This window comes from Manis javanica, chromosome 15 (genome assembly GCF_040802235.1).
Source record: "Manis javanica isolate MJ-LG chromosome 15, MJ_LKY, whole genome shotgun sequence".
NCBI lineage: Eukaryota > Metazoa > Chordata > Mammalia > Pholidota > Manidae > Manis > Manis javanica.
This window is the reverse complement of record NC_133170.1, coordinates 34,220,181-34,240,999: the sequence shown is the minus strand read 5'-3', so window position 1 is coordinate 34,240,999 and position 20,819 is coordinate 34,220,181. Positions and strand designations below refer to the sequence as shown.

General features: G+C 42.2%; 1 protein-coding gene across 4 annotated transcripts in view; it reads left to right on the top strand.

Annotated features, from left to right (window-relative positions):
- The first annotated feature begins 648 nt into the window (after window positions 1-648).
- The window catches only part of LOC118968997 (serine/threonine-protein kinase TAO1-like), a 78,028-nt gene continuing 57,857 nt past the window's right edge, over window positions 649-20,819 (top strand). For 2 of the 4 annotated variants that reach the window (XM_073222330.1, XM_073222327.1), the window contains exon 1: window positions 649-802. In XM_073222330.1, the coding sequence (XP_073078431.1) occupies window positions 749-802 (54 nt within the window). In that variant the 5' untranslated portion in view covers window positions 649-748. Of the gene's footprint in view, window positions 803-14,440; window positions 17,295-20,819 lie in introns of those variants that run through there. The other 2 variants (XR_012125375.1, XM_037001807.2) reach the window with 2 other exon arrangements.

The window sequence follows — 20,819 nt, the reverse complement described above, 5'->3', positions numbered from 1 at the left end:
TCTCACCTCATCTCCACTTTATTTCTGGTAAGTAGGCAGAGGGGTGGGGGGCTGCTGAGAGCTCAGATTTGGGCCTGGGTGACCCTGATGGAACTGCAGCTGCAGGAGCCCCCTGAAAATCTCCCTTCTTTGGGATGTTTTAAGAATATAATCTCACTCCATCCTGGGCTCTGTGGCTCCCTGAATCCTGGGGTGGTGGGGGCTGGTGCCCATCCTGTGCAGATCTGGGCGGACAGGGGATGCCAGGTGACCCTGGCTTCAGGAGCTGGCCAGGGAGATGTCCCTACATGGAGAAATTCAGCAGGCTCCTACTCCCAACCCCCTGCACTGTCCTGCCCTCAGTTGCCGGCAAGGGCCCCGCCATTCTATCCCTCCTCTCTCCTCTGACTCTGATGAATTCCTTCCTCACCTGCGCTCTTCCGACATGCTGGAGAATTCTCTCTCATTCACGGTCAAGAACTCTCCCCAGTCCAGGTGGAAGTTTCACCTAGTGCACAGGGAGAGACCTCCCAGACACAGCTGCCCGGCAACACTTTTTTTCCAAAATAGACCAAAATGAATATAAATGTTCATTTTGAATTTTGGACTTGGGCACAGTCTTTACAAGTGAAGTCTTTACAAGTCTTTACAAGTGAAGTCTTTACAAGTCTTTACACGCTCAGTGGGAGTAGGAATTCAAGCTACCAGGCTCCTGCCTATTTTTGCTCCAGAGAGGGAGGCCCGAGAACCAGAACAGGCCAAGGAAGAGATGGATTTCTGGTGTCCCCTGAGCTCTGCACAGCCAGGATCCGCTCACCTGCAGGTAAGGCTTTATTTTCGCTTGGAAGGGGCTGGGGCAAAGGGATAGCTTGGCACAGAAGGATGTGGTAACTCAGACACTTTTTCTAAGTGAGAGTAAACCTGAGTAGGGATCCTGGTGGCAGTTTCTCTCCTGCTACCTTTCAGGATAACGTCTTTCCCTTTTTATTTTTAACCGTCCCCTCCCCATCCGGGCCCTAAACAACCATCAAGTCAAATCTAGGCCCAATTCCTGGGCAGCAACACTGTCGCTGCTATTTGGTCCTCCATCAGCCTAGTGCCCCTGACTCCAACCACCCAAGAGGGAGGGGATTCCGGGAGGTCCCCAGGAGGAGAAAGGCACTTAAAGAGTGCTCCTCACAGCTGAGCCTAAGGCAAACCTTTCTGTCTGTGGGCCCCAAAGAACCCCATCCTTCCTCTTCTCCCCACCCTTCCTCCTCTCCCTGCCCTCCAGCTGTCCCTCTAAACCTTATACTCTTCTCACTCTATGAGGATGAGGGCAACATTAGCAGGCATAGAGGGGATGGGACCCCCTTGTCCGCAGATACCTACCTCTAGGTCTTCACCTGATGCCCCTACTGAGTCAGTACTGGAGTAAGAACCCTGTGTCCATGGCAACCCCAAACAGTGGATTCCAGGTGGTCCTGAGATCATAGCAGAGTGGGGATACTGTTGGATTCCCCTGAGGAAGGCGCCACCCCAAATCACTCACCAAAGACGTTTCTTGATGCAACAAGCAAGAGGAATTTATTCAGAAGCCAACTAGCTGGGGTCCAAGTCAGCCCGCAGCGGGTCTCAACGAGGACCCCGAGCACACAAAGCCAGAAGGTTTTATAGCATTTTCAAAAGGGGTAAAATTTTCCATAATCACAATACAGGGTTTTTTTCTATAGGCTCATAAATCTTTTGCTGGCGCCACATCCTGGGGTCTGATTAGATGAGATCACCTTCGGAATGTCTAGGGTAGTTCTAGCAAAATAAGCTAGGCGTGTATGATTAACTGATTTACGGTTGGCTAACTAAAGGTCACTACAATTGACACAGGTTGAATAACTTGTTTTTCAAGATTCTAATGATTTTCCTTCTTCTGGGTTAGGGGGTGGTATTTAGGCCTTAAGATGGCTGTACTTATGCTAACTTTTGATTCTTCAGATCCTACAATACAATACACTTCTTCCAGATGGCAGACTTAAAATTAGACACTGTTCTCCTTAAGATGGGGGTGGGGGTGCCAAGATCAGAGATCCCAGGGTAATCTTAGAGCAGACTGTCCAGGCTGTTAGTTTTTCTCTGGTATCCAAAGGAGGGCATGCTTCTTAAATACTCTGGATCTGAAGGTTACATTGAAGTTTTGGTTTTCCCTGTAGGTTGGAGAGAATGCCCAGAGGGCTGAATGTTCTATGGCTAATAATAAATTTAACGGCCTTGCGTGTGCGCAGTAGTGGCCGCGGGCAGAAGCCCTCGGGCGGCGCCGAGGGAGGCTGGCGCCCACTCGCCTCTGGACGCGCGGGAGGCAGAAGTCAGCGCCCGCGGCGCGGCCTGTGCCGGCGGCCCCGGGACAGGCAGTGAGCCGCCGTCAGGCCGCTCTTCCAGGAGACGGAAGCGCCGCCGGGGGGCGCAGCCCGGCGCGGACGGGCGGGGACGGGGCGGTCCGGGGTGGGGACGGGAGAGGGGCGCGGGGTGTACGTCCCCGCGCAGCTGGTGGGACGCTCCCGGCTGGCGGCTTCGGGCCCCCTCGGTGAAGTGGGGGCCCCGGCGCACGAGGGCCCCGCGCGTGGACGGTGGGCGGTGCGTGCGGGACGCGGGCCTGAGCGGGGGGACGGACTTCTTGGCGCTGGAGCAGGTCACCAGCTGGGACCACGGGGTTATGGTGGTACGAGCACCGTCATGTGTGTGATTATATCAAATAAGGCCGAGCCGTGGCCCGGAGGGCGGGTCTGGAAGGGGCAGAGCTGGGCTTTGGCCGCGCGAGAACGGTGAGAAGGGCGCAGGGTGCAGGGGTTCGGGTTGTCCGTTTAGCGCTGAGCCTCAAAGTCCACCACAGGGGAGGACGTGAAGACGGGAGCTGCAGATGGTCCAGCAGTAGGTGGGAAGGCTGATGACCTGAAGATCCTGACAGGGTTGAAGAATTGGCGTGTTGGGGACACAGGCTTCAGGGACTCGAGGTTGAGGTCTAAGTGTAGGATGTCAGACTGTGACTTCAGTCTCTAGACCCTCCCAGAAGTCAAACTGAGGTCCCCAAGTGATTAGAAGCAGGTGCTCACACATCACATCATTGGCCTGAACTCCCTGGCACAACCCAAGGCCCGAGGTGTACACACACTCACCTGGCAGAATAGTCCAAGCGCTGAAAGGTGACCTCCCAGGAGACTGCTTTGCATGTACAAGATTTAAATAGCCTTCACCTGCTCAGTTAGCCCACTTCTACTCACATTTTGAGAGTTAGATTTAGAATCCTACTTTAAAATTTTATTCCCGAACCTATAAATATAAATCTAATTACTTTTTACCTTAAAAATATGATACCATATACAATATACACCTTGCTTTTTTCACTTAAACTTGTTTCATGTCTGTAAAAAAAATTTTTTTTCATTCTTTTTGATGGCTGAAATTTATTGACTAGTTTTCTGTTAATAGTTGTTTGGGGTCTCTTTTTCACTTTTTTGTTGTTATTTCAAAAAAGATTGAAATTTATAACTGTGTATGTATAATTTTCCTGATGTTCAAATATGCTTTTAAGATTTATCTATATAAGTAAAATTACTGGAGCAAATGGTATGTACATTTCTAATGCGAATAGATAGTGCCTGTCAACTACACTTTTCTGTAAGGTTTCACCAAGTTGTAGAGTTTCTTTCTAGCAATCTGAAGAGTGCCTGCTTCCCCATGCTCTTAACAACAGTGTATTTTTAAGACATTTTTATGTCTGTTGATACTATAGGAATAATATCTTTGTATCATTACTTTGATTTCACCCAGGGTGAGTAAAGTTGAGGATCTTTTTTCACTTGTTTGAGTTGCTTTTATTCCTTTGCAGTGAACTATTTGTATACATTTTTTGGTCTAGGTTTCTAGTGACTTATTGGTCTTTTTACTGATCAGAAGGAGCTCAAATTTAAAATTTGAGATCTAATTGATGTAGAACATTGCGTTAATTTTAGGTGTATACACATTTGATGTATGCATATATTGATTGCAAAATGATCACCACAATAAATTTAGTTAACATCCATCAACACAAATAGTTACAAACTTTTTCCTTGTGATGACAACTTTTAAGATCTACTCTCTCAGCAACATTCAAATGTACAATATTGTTAACTATAGTCACCATGCTGTAGATTACATCTTCTACTCACTCATCTTAAAAGTGGAAGTTTGTGCCTTATGAAAAATAAGTTTTATACTAGTGTGTGTGTGTGTGTGTGTGTGTGTACCAGCCATCTGTATGTATTATGCAATAGAAATATTTTCCCGTGATTTCTGTTATTTCTTTATTTATGTTGGCTCGTATCATATATTTTTTAAGTCCATATGGTTTAATTGACCGGTTTCTCCTTTTATGTTTCTTGGGATTATTTCTTATATTGTACTTAAAAAGACCTTTCTCCACTCTAAATTATGAAAAATATCCTCTCAGAGTTTCTTTTACTAGTTACCATTTTGTGTTAAAAATTTAAATCTTTTGACCTCGGAATTTTATCAGACACACAGAGAAGACATAATGCCCACTCTCCTTAAAGTTTTCCAAAAAATAGAAGAGGGAATACTCCCATTCTATGAAGTCAACATCACCCTAATACCAAAACCAGGCAAAGACCCCACGAAAAAAGAAAATTACAGACCAATATCCCTGATGAATGTAGATGCAAAAATGCTCAATTAATACCAAATTAAAAAGGATCATACACCACGACCAAGTAGGATTCATCCCAGGGATGCAAGGATGGTACAACATTCGAAAATCCATGAACATCACCCACCACATCAACAAAAAGAAAGACAAAAACCACATGATCATCTCCATAGATGCTGAAAAAGTATTTGACAAAATTCAACATCCATTCATGATAAAAACTCTCAGCAAAATGGGAATAGAGGGCAAGTACCTCAACATAATAAAGGCCATAAATGATAAACCCACAGCCAACGTCATACTGAACAATGAGAGGCTGAAAGCTTTTCCTCTGAGATCGGGAACAAGATAGGGATGCCCACTTTCCCTACTGTTATTCAACGTGTTACTGGAGGTCCTAGACACGGCAATCAGACAAAACAAAGAAATACAAGGAATCCAGATTCATAAAGAAGAAGTTAAACTGCCACTATTTGCAGATGACATGATATTGTACATAAAAACCCTAAAGACTTCACTCCAAAACTATTAGAACTGATATCAGAATACAGCAAAGTTGCAGGATATAAAATTAACACACAGAGATCTGTGGCTTTCCTATACACTAACAATGAACCAATAGAAAGGGAAATCAGGAAAACAACTCCATTCACAATTGCATCAAAAAGAATAAAATACCTAGGAATAAACCTAACCAAAGAAGTGAAAGACCTATACCCTGAAAACTACAAGTCACGCTTAAGAGAAATTAAAGGGGACACCAACAAATGGAAACTCATCCCATGCTCATGACTAGGAAGAATTAATATAGTCAAAATGGCCATCCTGCCCAAAGCAATATACAGATTTGATGCAATTCCTATCAAACAACCAGCAACATTCTTCAAAGAACTGGAACAAATAGTTCAAAAATTCATATGGAAACACCAAAGACCCCGAATAGCCAAAGCAATCCTGAGAAAGAAGAATAAAGTAAGGGGGATCTCACTCCCCAACTTCAAGCTCTACTTCAAAGCCATAGTAATCAAGACAATTTGGTACTGGCACAAGAACAGAGTCACAGACCAGTGGAACAGATTATAGACTCCAGACATTAACCCAAACATATATGGTTAATTAATATTTGATAAAGGAGCAATGGACATACAATGGGGAAATGAAAGTCTCTTCAACAAATGGTGCTGGCAAAACTGGACATCTACATGTAGGAAAATGAAACTGGACCATTGTCTAACCCCATACACAAAAGTAAATTCAAAATGGATCAAAGACCTGAATGTAAGTCATGAAACCATAAAACTCTTAGAGAAAAACATAGGCAAAAATCTCTTAGACATAAATATGAGTGCCCTCTTCTTGAACATATCTCCTGGGCAAGGAAAACAATAGCAAAAATGAAAAAGTGGGACTATATTAAGCTGAAAAGCTTCTATACAGCAAAAGACACCATCAAAAGAACAAAAAGTTACCCCACACTATAGGAGAATATATTTGTAAATGACAGATCTGATAAAGGCTTGACGTCAAAAATATTTAAAGAGCTCACCCACCTCAACAAGCAAAAAACAAATAATCCAATTAAAAAATGGGCAGAGGAACTGAACAGACAGTTCTCCAAAAAAGAAATATAGATGGCCAACAGGCACATGAAAAGATGTTCCAAATCACTAATTATCAGAGAAAAGCAAATTAAAACCACAATGAGATATCACCTCACACAAGTAAGGATCACCACCATTCAACAGACAAACAACAACAAATGTTGGTGAGGTTGAGGATAAAGGGGAACCCTCCTACACTGCTGGCGGGAATGTATATTAGTTCAACCATTGTGGAAAGCAGTATGGAGGTTCCTCAAAATGCTCAAAATAGACTTGCCATTTGACCCAGGAATTTCACTCCTAGGAATTTACCCTAAGAATTCAATACTCAAGTTAGAAAAAGGCAGATGCATCCTTATGTTTATTGTGGCACTATTTATAATAGCCAAGAATTAGTAGCAATCTAAGTGTGCATCAGTAGATGAATGGATAAAGAAGATGTGGTACATATACACAATGGAATATTATTCAGCCATAAGAAAAAAAAAATCCTACAACTTGCAACAACATGGATGGAGCTAGAGGGTATTATGCTCAGTGAAATAAGCCAAGCAGAGAAAGAGAAATACCAAATTACTTTGCTCATCTGTGGAGTATAAGAACAAAGGAAAAGTTGAAGGAACAAAACAGCAGCAGAATCACAGAATCCAAGAATGGATTAACAGGTACCAAAGGGAAAGGGACTGGGGAGGATGGGTGGGTAGGGAGGGATAATGGGGGGGAAGAAGAAAGGGGGTATTATATTAGCATGCATAATGGGGGGGTGGGAGAAAGGGGAGGGCTGTACAACACAGAGAAGATAAGTAGTGATTCTACAACATTTTGCTATGCTGATGGACAGTGACTGTAAAGGGGTTTGTTGGGGGGACCTGTTATAGGGGTGAGCCTAGTAAACATAATATTCTTCATGTAATTGTAGATTAATGATAACAAAAAAAAAGAAATAAAAGGGGGGGCTACTCCCTGGCAGGATTAAACTAAGTGCAAATCACTGACTAATGCATGCTTTAAATATCCTTAATTTTGATCATTTAAAGGGTGTCAGATGATCAGCTATGGAAGTACATTTTTCTGGTAATATTCCTTTCTCTTAAAAAAAAAGCAGTTCCTGTGTGGTGATCTCCAATAAGTTCTTCACAATGGTATAAAGGGCATATCAATGTGTGAGCAAAGGGTTTGTTTGTGTTTATACAGAGGATCAAAGCCTAATTTGGCTACCCAGAAAATGAATTAAGATAAGATATGAAGAAGAACTTCCAACATCAACATTCTCTGGAAGAGTCATTCCAGAAGATGAACATCAAAAAACTTCAACAAAGATCCTGGCACTGTTGCAGTTGTAGCTGCATTCATCCCACCGGTTCCTGGACTTGCCATTGGAATGAAGAAGGAGATATCTAAGCTGGCCTGTGCATACAGTAAAACAACAAATTTGACTGGATCTATACTGTCGGAACTCAACCAAGAATTAGGAGAAGTGCAAGTTGCAGTGCTCCAAAATCTTGCGACTATAGACTATCTACTTTTAAAAGAACATATGGGATGTGAACAGTTCCCAGGAATGTGTTGTTTTAATTTGTCTTATTTTTCTCAAACTATTCAAATTCAGTTAGACAATATCCATCATATCATTGATAAGTTTTCACAAATGCCTAGGGTACCTAACTGGTTTTCTTGGTTTCACTAGATATGGCTGGTAATTGTATGTCTGCTTTTGTTATGTAGCTGTATTCCTATTATGTTAATGTGTGCACGCAATTTAATTAGTAGTTTAAAACCTATACATGCTTATGTTACATTACAAGGAGATGTCAAAGAAATAATCAATCTTCCCATGTTTTCTTCTGCCTGCTACTCCTATAGCTTTTCTTCTTCCTTCCTAATTACAACCCTTAAGTAGAATTCGTGCCTCATATCGAATTTACCGAGTATCATAATTCCTCCAGGTGGTAAAGATACCTCAAGACAAATGCTGGGCATAGAAGCCACAGGGCATAAATCTGCAAAGAAGTAAAAAGCTAACCTTTTCAAACAATATTGCTTCTCTCTCACTTACCAACTTTACATTTCCCTGTATGGCCCCGGAAGATGACTGGTTAGCCAGAGATGGGTAAGATTCCTCAAGGGAGGAGCAACCTAAGACAGGCACAGTCACAGGGGGGCCATCAGGTGAGAAATTGGGGATCAACAGAGGTGAGGCTTAGGACCTCACCCCCCCTGTTTTGAGAGAAATCTGCATCCGTGAATGTTTTGTTGCCCTTGTCTAGCTTGGATTAATACTTAGTCTACAGGCACACATCTGATCATCTACATCTGCCCTCTTACAGCACTAAACTATGTTTTCTACCTTTATCTTGCATCTACTTACCACTTCAGCATTTTATTTTAAAAAAAAATAATAAGGGTGAAATGTGGGATTCACATATATATCAAGTATAAAAATCAAACAAATAATCATATTTGACCTGATTGTTTATAGTTCATGAGGCGTGATCAAAACCGAAAGTTTCTGTGATATGACTGCCCTTGCATTGTTCACCATGTAAGAACTTATTCACTATGTAAGAATTTGTTCACCGTGTAAGAACTTGTTTGTTATGCTTTAGAAGATTGGAGACTGTTGAGAATTAGGCTTGGGGTTGATTAATGACTGTGCATTGAGTCCCCTATACAGAATTTTATTGTTGTTAACAACCATCTGATCAATAAGTATGAGAGATGTCCTCTCAAAAATAAAAGATTTAAACCTTTGCTCATCTGGAATGTGTTCTGGTGTAAGATACAAAGTAGAGCTGAACTCATTTTTGTTCCAGTGGCTACCCAGTTATCCCAACACTGTCTATTAAATAATCCATATATTTTATATTAATTTGAAAAGCCACCTTGACATTGTGTAAACTGCTACATGTGTATTGGGGTCTATTTATAGACCTCCTTTCTGTTTCATTGGTCGGTCTATCTAATTTTGTGTCAGTACCACTTTTTTTTGGTCTGAGTGGGAAGATGAGAAAGGCTAGTGTTGTCTTCTGCAGGATTTAAATTTTGGTGGAGGTACAACATACAGAAAAGTGTACAAATCACAGGAATAAGGCTCAGTGAGAATTCGGGGTCAATTACAGTACAGTGTGTATTTAGTATGCATAACCAGTACTCAGATCAAGAAACCATTGTCCAGAAGCCCCTTCTCACCATTACACTCAACCAATATCTTGGCTTAACGCTGACCTCTAATAGCTTATTAGCTGTGCCAGTTTTAAAAATAGGATTTGAATATTCAGGGTCTATTCTCATGTTTGGCTCCTTTCACTCAACATTATGTGTGTAAGATTCAACTGTGTTGGTGCATATAGCTGTAGTTTGTTCAGTCTTTGCTGTATATTATATTGTATAAATATAGCACCTTTTATTCATTTTACTGTTAATGGATATTTGGGGATTTTCAATTCTTTGCTATTATGAATAGTGCTTATAGAACATTTTTTACATGTTATTTGGTGAACATATATTCACATTTCTGTTGGATATGTAACCAGGAATGTACTGGGTCTTAGGGGATGTGTATTCTCAGCCCATAGTAGCCAGATGGTTTTCCAAAGTGATTGTACCAGTGCCTGAGAGTTTCCATTGTTGCACATCTCTGCCAACATTTGGTATTTTTAGTAGAAACTATTGGTGCCCCACCCATTTCAGTGCACATCAGCATCTTAAACTGTTTCCCTGAGTTTTCCAGGCCACCAGAATCCCATAGGCCCCCCTCAAACTACGTGAGAAGGGTAGGGGACTAACAAGCCCTGAGCAGAGATCTCAACCAGTGACCAATGGGAGGCCAGCTTCCCTGATCTTTGGGCAGTTCAGCTCTGAAGCACATATTCTACCCTTGCTCCTGGAGTTCCCTGGAGGGCTTACGCTCCACCTGGCAGCAGTGACAACTTGCCTGATGACACACCCTATACCTGTCACCTTGCTTTGCCTTCCCTCTCTCACGTTTCCACTCGCCCTGTCTGGGTGGAGGTACAACATACAAATCCTCGCCTAGGGCCCACTTCTGGGGGAATTCAAATTAAGAATCTTTTTATTTTTTTCATTTTAGTGGCTGTGGTGGGTAGGGAGGTGTTAAAGGGAAAATATGTCTAAAAAGTCTCCTAAGGGGAGGAGATGATAATGAAAAAAGGTTGAGAAACACTGGTCTAGATCTATGCTCCAAATCCAATATATTGAGATAAGTTTCCAGTTTAATTTTTTTCTTTTGCATATGTTTTTCCAGTTTCAAGAGCACCATTTGTTGAAAACCTTTTTCACCATCAAATTGCCTTAGCAACGTTGTCCAAAACTAATCAATAACATAGATGTGGTCTCTTTCTGGACCCTATTCTGTTCCATTGGCTTCTTTGTCTATTTTGTTAGTACCACATTGTCCTGACTACACTAGCTCTATAGTATGTCTTAAATCAAGCTATATACTCTTCCAACCCTTTTCTTGCATTTTGAGATCATTTTCATTATTGGTGCTTTGCATTTCCATGCTAACTTAGGACCAGCTTGTTTTTTACAAATACCGCTGGAATTCTTATCAGTTTTCTGTTCAATCTGTATATCAATTTGGGGAGACCAGGAAACTTGGTCTTCCAATCCATCATGACATATGTAGATTTATGTAGATTTTTGTTTTTTATAAATAGGTTTATGTATTTGATGCTATTATAAATGATAATTTTTATTTCATTTCTCAGGTTTCTTGCTAGCATATAAAACTGCAATTGGTTTTCTTATGTAATTCAATTGGTCTAGTTGCAAATATTGGATTCATAACAATAATGTTGTTATTTATTTGTGTTATCTCTTAATATAAAACAAATCCAAAATACTGATGAATAGCAATATACACATTGGGTTGGTGCATTCATTCTTTTTTTTTTTTTTGCATTCATCCTTTAGATAAAATATTGTTGGGGTAACAACTACCAATTCATACTAAAGTGAGAGGCTAAAGAAAATATTACAGAATATTGTGTTCCGATAATATACAACAAGGATGATTTTAAGTTTACTAAATCCCCATATGAAAACATTGTGACTAATTTACCTCTTTTTATTCTACCAGACTTTCTCCAATCTCATACTCAATGTTATTTTATCAGCATAACATACCTTATTATATTTAGGCATATGTATACTGAACCATATTTTTAAGTTATATGTGTTAAAGTTTTTAAAAGTCATTAAATATTTTACTCGATAATTTAATAAATTTAAAATAATTAAATTTGCCCTTATGTAAAACCAGTATGTTGATCTCACTTAGGTAAGAGTGCAGAAGCAGAATATACATGGAGCTTACGTAGCTGTATTCCTTTTTAATGCATATCCTTATATACTGGTGCTTTGTTTCTGTAGTAGATAGTCTCAAAGGTAGGATTTCTGGATCAAAAAATATGTGCATCTAAGTTAGGAAGCATAACAATAAAATAAACATTCATGAACCCCTTAACTCAAGCAGAATGAAAATACTTCTGATCCTGTGGATGCTGCTGGAGGTTCCTCTCTGAGCCGCTCCCCTGGCCTCTCTGCAGTGGTGACCACTCATCTGAAGGCTGCTATGTTCATAACCCCTTGCTTTTCTTTATAGTCTAGACAGACGATAGATGATAGTAGGTAGGCAGATGCATACATACCTACATCAGGACTCAGGCCTGAACAGCATATTATTTTGTTACATTCATTTTTAAGCTTTATAAAAATGGCTATCATGATGAAATAGCATTTACCTTGAGGCATATTTTGATCACTAAAAAATATTAGTTAAATTGCTGCCATTGTTTGCATAGTTCACAAAAATATTATTCTGTAAAATACATGAATAACATTTTTTTGTTACTACATATCAGTGACTCTTCAACTTAAAAGTGGTGAAAGACAAACTGTAAATGCTTTTCACATCTATATCCACATTATTTTCTACTGGCATGACCCTGTCCAGATATTTAGAAATCAGTCATTTTGGCAAGAAAAGCATTGCTGAACTTTGTAAAGTACAAAATAGACACATGGGAGGTTTTTGAACCTGGAGAAAGCTAGTTTCCTATAAATTTTTCAATAGCTGTGTTTCTTATACAGATTTTTTTACTTAATTGCTGTAACACCAATTTGTTACACTAGATGGGAGGCACAGTAACTACTGTCCCGACCTGCAGGACTATCAACGGGGGTCGACGACCTGGAGGAGAAAATTGAAAAAAAAAAAGAATGGGGCAAGGGACACAAAGAACGACCAGCAAGACAGGGTGTCTGATCAAGCTGGCACAGTTTATTGTTTGCAGGCTCAATTTATACAGGTTAGCAAGTAAGGAGTGGGTCAGGAGATAATTGGACCTTAGGTGGCGCTGGCGGGGAGGTGTAGAGGGGTGATTGGGTCTTGGTTGGAGCCAGCGGGTACGGAGGACCCGCCATTTTGGGGGTGGGGCCCTTGGGAGGGAGGTTTTAAGGGAGGGGCATTCCCCTGGGGCAGAGGGTGTTTCTTGCTTAACAAAGTACAGAAAAGGCACATGCTGCGAGATAGCCTAACCACTAGCTCTAACTTAGAAATGCATATGTTGCTAGGTAACCTAACCACTAGCTCTAACCTAGGAGTTCACTAAATGCGCTTATTGGTAATAGAGGAAAACTTGTTTCTAACGCGTGGATGGGTTCATTGTTGCTGACTTTACAGGAAAGGTTTTCACTGAAAACGTTGCTGTTGTCTTAAGGCTTTTATGACCGAATCTGCCTAAAGGCCCACAGATTTGCTCCCAACAACTACAAATGCCTTCAAAAAGGAAAAATAACTTGGTATCTTGAGAACATAATTACTTGTAAAGGAGAAACTATTACTTGTAAGATGTCATCTTAAAGGATATGACCTTCCATATGATGAACTGTCTGCCCCAGGGAGAAACATCAGCCAGGGGTTGACACTGAGTAGTAACAGTTCATCAGTGAGCTGAAGGAGCTCCTTTGTTTGTTCACCCATGCAATGGATGAGGTCATCTTCTCGTCCACTGACCATGCATTCATCAAGCACCTACTGCACCAGGCGCTGGGGACCTTGACATAAGGAGGATGCAGTTGTAGTCCTTAAGAAGTTCTCAGCCTTGGCTGAGTAGGGGAGGTAAGTGTGTAAGCCATCAAGTAGAATATATTTGGGGGATCTATTGAAGGGGGTAACACTGGGTTCAGTGGTGACATCGAGAGAAATGGATGGCTCTTACTGAGTAGGAAGAGATGCCTGGGTGAGTTTTCAGGGATGAATAACTCAGAGACATCAAGGATGGGAAGACTAGAACAGTGGTCCAGACAAAATGCAGTGAAGGCCTGAATCAAGTGGGTACCTGTAGGGATAGAAAGGAAGAGATGAATGTACAAGATGTAGGGCGGCAGAATAGGTCGGGCTTAATAGCTAAATGATTGTGGGGATCAAGGGGAGGAAGAGATTTCCTAGATTGCTTAGGACGAGGACTGTGAAGGTCGGTATAAAAATTCAATGTGACTATGAGAAATAGAAAATAATTCTAATAAAGCACCTCTCCTTATATCTTAACTTGTAAACTGGTTCCCCACCCTTCCCCTCTTGAGATCTCACCCCATTCTCTGTGTACTCTGGCATGTGAACTTATTCCTCCTGCCAGATGAGTCTCAGATTTGTGCTGACATGTATTAAATTTCCTGTAAAAGTAAGAAACCAGTGTGTCATGGCTCTTGTTCTCTCCTTCCTCTTGTCCTCTTTCTCTCATGCACATGTGCACCACACACAGCGGCTCACATACAGGGACAGGAACATAGAAAAAGGTGCAGTGTCACTTGTAGAAACAAATAAAAAGATATGGAACAACTATTTGCACAGCAGAAAAAACAGTCTAACTCTCATAACAAACCCCAAGAAACCTCGATTATTAGGACAGGTGATAATTTAAGTGTTGTTGAATCCTGGAATAGAATATGGGCCTTACTTCAGATGTTTAAGTCATGATACATACTCATCTATTTGGAAAGTTAGCTAAGTTGTTTTATAACGTTATTTTTTTATGTAAAAGATTAGAAATCTAGAATTTTAAGGTTTGGGTCTTCAGTCTTCCTTTTAATCTCCACTTCAACCTCGGCTCTGTTCTGACGTAACGTCCATCTGTTGAATCTTACCCGTCTCTAACAGAGAGGATGATACATACCCAAGGATCATGCAAGATGCTGGGAGAAGCTAACCTGCCGTGGCCCCGCGAATGAGCCCAGACAGCTGCCAGAAGCAAGTTGAGAGGAAAGAGAAGCTAGAGTCACAGAGAGCAACTTCCTTCCAGAGTGGATCAAGTGCCAGGAAAAAACTTAAAAATTCTGACTTGCTTTAGAAATTTTTGCATTCTTTTGACTTGCATGGTGGTGAAGCAAAATGAATTTGATGTGTATATCGGAGTCCCATCTGGGCACTCTCCCAGCCTACCAATCCTATCCGCATCATGTCTGCCTGTATTGACACTTTTATCTACCCACAAAACCACTTCTAATCTCACCCTCCTGCCCCCTAATCTCGGTGGCACAAAAAGAGCAGACACAGCATAGGGGGTGAGCACAGGCAATGGGGATGATGCGGACGGACTCAACAAGTACAAATCCTACCTGCCTTTAGAGCATATTTCTGGGAAAATTTACAAAGGGCTCAAGACAAACTGTTTAAGAAGTACCATGAGCCGGTGGAAGGACTGTAAGAGGCTTATGTCAAAAGGTCTTGGGTCATAAGGTTCCTCAGAAAAGTGGTTGATTCTTGGGCTGGAGTAGGGGAAATCTAACTGAGCCTGGAAATCTTGTGCCAGAAAACAGGGAAGTACTCAAAACAACAACAGTCCCACAATGATAAGGCATGAGCCCCGCCTAAAGGGGTTCCCAGGAGCCACAGCTGGAACAATTAGAGCAAAAGATGAGTAACTATAATATTGGGTTATGATCCATTGAGTAAAATAAGTATCCGTGAGTCCATACACCCCAATATAAATACATTCCAAGTCACTACTGGTAAACATCACAATAATAATCCTGCAGGCAAGGGCCACTGGTAGGTACTAAGATCCAGCGTGAAATCCTGAGGAAAAACAGGATATCAGCATAGTCTCAATGTATCTCCTCCAAGATATTTACCAATTTCAAAGAAAAAAATAGTAAATTTACAACAGAAGTCTGACAGATACCATCTTTCCCAAGTGATCAAGGTTCACCTTGCCAGTAATAGGACATATGAACACCATGTACATCCCTGCATCCTGAGAGGATGCACAGAGAGGGACATGCACCTCGGGGGTATTCTTGCGAGAGTGCATAACCTCAACTATTGGTGGAAAAAAAACACACCTCAATTGAGGGACTTTCACAAAATACCTGATCATCATTCTTCAGAAGTGTCAAGGCCCTGAAAGTCAAATAGTGAGGCTCTCTCTCAGATCATAAGAAACTAAAGAGACATAATAACTAAATGCAACGTGAGATTCTGGACTCGATCCCAGAATGAGAGACAAAAGGACACTAGAGAAAAAACTGATGAAGTTCAAAAAAGGTCTATAGTTCAATTAGTAGTGTGGTAAAAATGATAATTTTCTGGTTTTGACAAACTGTGGTTGTATAATTGTTAACAGATGAAGCTGGATGAAGGATATACTTTAATTCTGTGTACTATTTTTAAAACTTTTTTATAAATCTAAAATTATTTAAAATTACAAGGTTTCTTTCTTAAGAGCTTGGTTCAAATCTTGGATCTAACATTTATTAATTCTGTCACCCTTCTGGGCCTCATTTTCCTTACTGAAGAGGAAATTTGGATGGTAAATACTAAGCCCACTGTAGAGAACAAGAGAGTTGTGTTCTTACCCACAGTATTTGCCTTCCTTCCCTTCTGCAGACCAAATGACCATGGATCAGCTGTTGTTGAGAGGGGGGTACATGAAGACTGTTTAAAAACAGTTGTGAAATGATAATTGCAGGTAATTGATCTCTACAGTTCAAGTTTCCAGTTTAAGGCAGATGATACAGGACTGGAGAATTCTTACCAGCTTGTTAGGGGTCAGAAGGTATTTTACTATTATGCCAAGAGGAAATTTACTTGCCCAAAAATATTGCTAAAGAAAGAATTTTAGTCTAGAAGAAAACAAAGTGTTAGTAACTAAAGACTATTGGAATTATGACAGATCATTTTGTTTCAAAATTTCCTTGAGATCATCATTGTCTTTTTAGAATTAGTAATACATCAGCCAAAAATGAAAGAATTGCTTGTTCTTGTAATGGATAAATATATCTTTGAAACTCTCCTCATCTCTAATCCTAGCATCTAGTGAGAATGTCCCAGGCATGCTTTGGCAGTTAAAAAACAAATCAGCTTGGCAGTGTCCATTTCCCTTGATAGCCTCCCACCCACCCACATATGCATTTTTCTCGACGACTACGGATGTTCCACACTCTCTCCTTCCAGCAGTTTCTGCCTCCCTGTTCTCATTCTCCTGAGATAACACTGCGTCTAATTCAACATGAATCTGAGTTCAAGGATACAATGCCTCAAACTAGGAGAGGTCCTCTTTTCATTATAGTTACAATGAGATTAATGGTATAATAAATGCTGCCATCCCAGCACAACTGAAAGGAGAGTAGTGAACTGCCAAGGCTGGTGAGGGAGTGTCAGCAAAGCCCCCGCAGACGCAGGGGGCACCACCACCGAGGACCATGCCGGACTGTGCATGACGTATGGCGCAGCCCAACTGTGACTCCAACCAACCACAGGGATGGTTATTTCCCTTGTACAAACTAATCCATCTAGGTCTCTGTGCAGATGGCCAAGGGTTCTGCTGTCCTTCCCCCTCTCCCGTCACTCTCCCCTGGAGTGAGGATGACTTCCCTCGCCCAGCGCACCGGCCTCTGGGGGCGTCTGTCCTCCATGCCCTGCTGCTTTTTCTTTCATGTAGTTCCACGTGGGCTTCTGCTCCCAAGGACATTTCTCAGTCCAAGATGACCTACCCATCACACCTGCATTCCTGACAGCAAGGAAGAAGGAAGGGTAAGATGTGGCAAAGGGAGCCTGCTGTTTCTTAAGGAAAGTTCCCAGAAACTCCCACACAGCACCTTCACTTACCTCCTACTGCCAGGGCCATAATCACGTGGCCACCTCTAGCTGTGTCTGTGTGGTGGTCAGCAGCCTGCAAAACCCAAGTGCTGTGAATGAAGTGGAGACACACAGGGGGAGCCCTCCTGGTCTCCACCATTCATGTGACTTCAGGGCTCCTGGGAAGTGTCTTTTGCCTTCCATTCCCTTTTTACATTCCTAGTCCACTTAGCTGAGGCCTAAAATTCTCAACAGCATGGAGACACCACAGAGACAAAGTGGACTTTCTTATGCTATGACCTTCTCCTGTAGGGTTCCTGATGCTAGTTATTTCCCTCTGGTAACCCCTCAGCCCAGCTGAGCTGCTAGCACAGTGATTCAGCTCCAAGATACTATTTCTTTCTCTGTCCATACTCATAGAGGGCAGTGGCTATTATAGCAGCTAGCACTTACTAAAGCTTGCTACATGCCAGCTCTTACTCTCAGTTATGTTGTTTTTTCTCTCATCCAGTCACCAGCAAAGCCTTGGAGATAAGTGCTCTTCAAAGACATGAGGACCTGAAGCCAGGATGTATTGTTCAGCCCCTGCCCTAACCATTATGCACACTGCCTCTCCTTTATCCTGTGGGATCTCCAGGTGGGCCAGACACGTGCCAATTCCTATGGAGGAGGCGCATTTCTCTGGGTTCTGGTTCTCAGAGTGTGTGTGTGTGTGTGAGGAGTGGTGGTGAGGTGGAAGGAGCTGAATTCCCAGATGGGTATCAGGCAGTTTAGTAAATTCCACAGAGATGACATGAGGTGCCCTTTGGCCACAGGTGTTCACAGGAGTAATGTTAAGGCACTGTAAAAGGCATTGTAAAATGAGCTAACTGCTGTTTACCAGCTGCCTCTGCACTCCTGCAGTGTGACTGGAGGCCTTCCCCAGTCTGCTTTCCAGTACAAATGAAGTCACTTTCCTGCAGGAGCTGTGTGTCAGTGGGACTCCTGCCTTTGAGGATCTTGTCTAGAATCCTCATTCCATGGCCTTGGGACCCAGGGTCCTTCCTGCCATGCCTTTTCTTAGCATTTGTTTCCTTAAGCATCTTTTTTGCTTCAGTGCCTAAAAAGGATCTTTTTTGCTTCAGTGCCTGGATGTTACTTTCTACACCACTGTTTTTCATCAAAGGTCCCTGTTACACATTCTGTTTGAGTTTAGTACCTGTGCCAATGAATAGAAGGATTCCTAAGTCGGTCCTACCTCAAGGAATGAGGCCTTCTCCTGGCCCCACTCTCCTTGCCTTTTTTCTCCTTCCTCTGGAGTGACTTCATTCCCTAACACATGATTCCTTGGCATTTTTGAATTCATAGCTAACCACTGACTGAAGCGTTTTCCTCACCCAGAACTGATTCCCCATGCTACCAGAGGCTCTGGAGATTTAGTTTCCTTCTCTTGTTACTTTTGGTTTTGGTGGCTAGACTAATGCAGCAGAAATCACTATCTTCATGTAGGAAAGCGATGGCATGATGATACTGAAAGGTGGTGACAAAAATCCTTGTTCCCTCATGTGGGCCTGGAAGGCAGGGTCTTGGCATCATGGTGAGTTCATTGTCCTAGAAGCAGTGGGCCTTGCTATCATCTTCAGATGTGGCAGTTGCTACCAATTTTGGAGATGGTTGCAATGAAAATGTGCACATGAATTTGGCCATTGGAGGCAGTATGATGCCTTTTGCTTTCCATATGGGGTCTCCCTCCATTCCTGAGCACATGGGGAGACTCACGCTGCCCTGAAAGTAGTTAGTAACTAGTACTACTGGGTAACTAGTACTGCCCAATGGGCTATGAGTGAAGAGACATGTCATTTTTGATCTGAGGCCATTGTTTTCCATGCTTTCTCTTCCCTGTGAGCATGCATAAGATATAATCTTCAGTTAGGCGATGGGCTCTGAGTAGAAACATCACTAGACAGGACAGCCCCAGCTATTTTGGCCTTTGTTACCATAGCATAGCATAATATGTCCCACAAATACAGATAATATGGAATTAATGTAAAATTTTCTTAGTTCTACCATTGAGATACTCCAGGATATCTAATAGATTCCAAAGGTTAGATGGTCAGGGGATGTTTTGGAATTAGAAAAAAGGAAGGATGTTCTGTATCCTTTACTTATTTCTTTTTTTTTTTAAGTGGCCATCATTTCAAAGAGATGAGGTGATAAGGTAAGGGGTACTGAATAGAAATACCAATAGACAGAATTGGAGAGCAGCATTTGGCAGGATGGTTCCTGAAACCTCTCAGGCCTCTGCTCACCTGATGGATACGCTGTTCTGGAACACTTCTGCCTGACATGGCTGTTCCTGCAGGTCAGTGAGGATGACAGCGCAGTGCTGAGTCCGTATGCCACCACTCCATCCTCCATAGCAGCTGTAGATCCAGGCTCAGCTTCCATTAGTAATCACCAAACATAGTAAGTAATACATATCACAGCAGACCGGAAAACCCCTAGAGAAAGCTCTATGTCCATTCTGTTCAAGTCTGAAATCTCTTCTGAATATTGGTAAAGTGGGTCTGCTGGTTAGAGATGTAGGAGAGGGGAAGGCAACCCCAGTGGTGATTAGGGTAGCAGGAAATTCACATTTCCTGCTCTTGGAAGCTGGAAAAGTGCCAAGTACAGTGCCTAATGCAGCACTAAATGAGTATTATTGATTAAATTGTGACTGCGAGTTAAGAATGAACATGCCAATTAGTAGAGATTGTTTAAAAACTCATTCTGGATAGGAAAGAAGTATGTGAATCCTGGTCATACTGTTTTCTCCAGCACAATCCGCCCACCAGTACAGAGAAGGGCAAGGTCTTGGGTGGCTCAGCCTGCACCCAGTGTGTGTGACTCCCCATGATGATCCAATCCTCTGTCCTGTATCTTCTGGTGCTATTCCTGTGGACAGGGACACTCCGCGCAGAACAGCAGCTGGCAGCATCTGCATTCCTTCCTTCCAATGATGCATCCAAACTGCTGGTGAAAGTGCACATGAGCCATCCTGCTCAGGTGTATTATCTGTGCTGCTTCTAGGAAACTCCTTTATGTAGAAGAAAACCCAAAACTAACACAGGGATTCAAAAAGATTTACTTTGTTACAAAGGAAGCCTAACTCCTGGACAAAGAGCCAGAGTCTCTGTGTAACTACATGCTTCCTTGCTCACCTGACTTTCAGAGTGAAAACCTTGGCAGGTGAAGTGGGCCCTCTTGAGTCTGACACCTCTGAGAGAGGGAAGGGTTTGCTTTGACTCCCTCAACAAGGAACTTCAGGCACTGTCCATGTGGTCAGTGACCCTGTCTCTGGCAGGTGGGTGCTTATGTGTTCTGGGACAACTGGACCAATTCTCCAGAAAGTGAAGCCTTTCTACACTTTCTTTCCAGGATGCTCTCCGGAAGATTCCCTGCAGCCTAACTCAGAATAGCAGCAGCCTGTGCACAAGCCCAT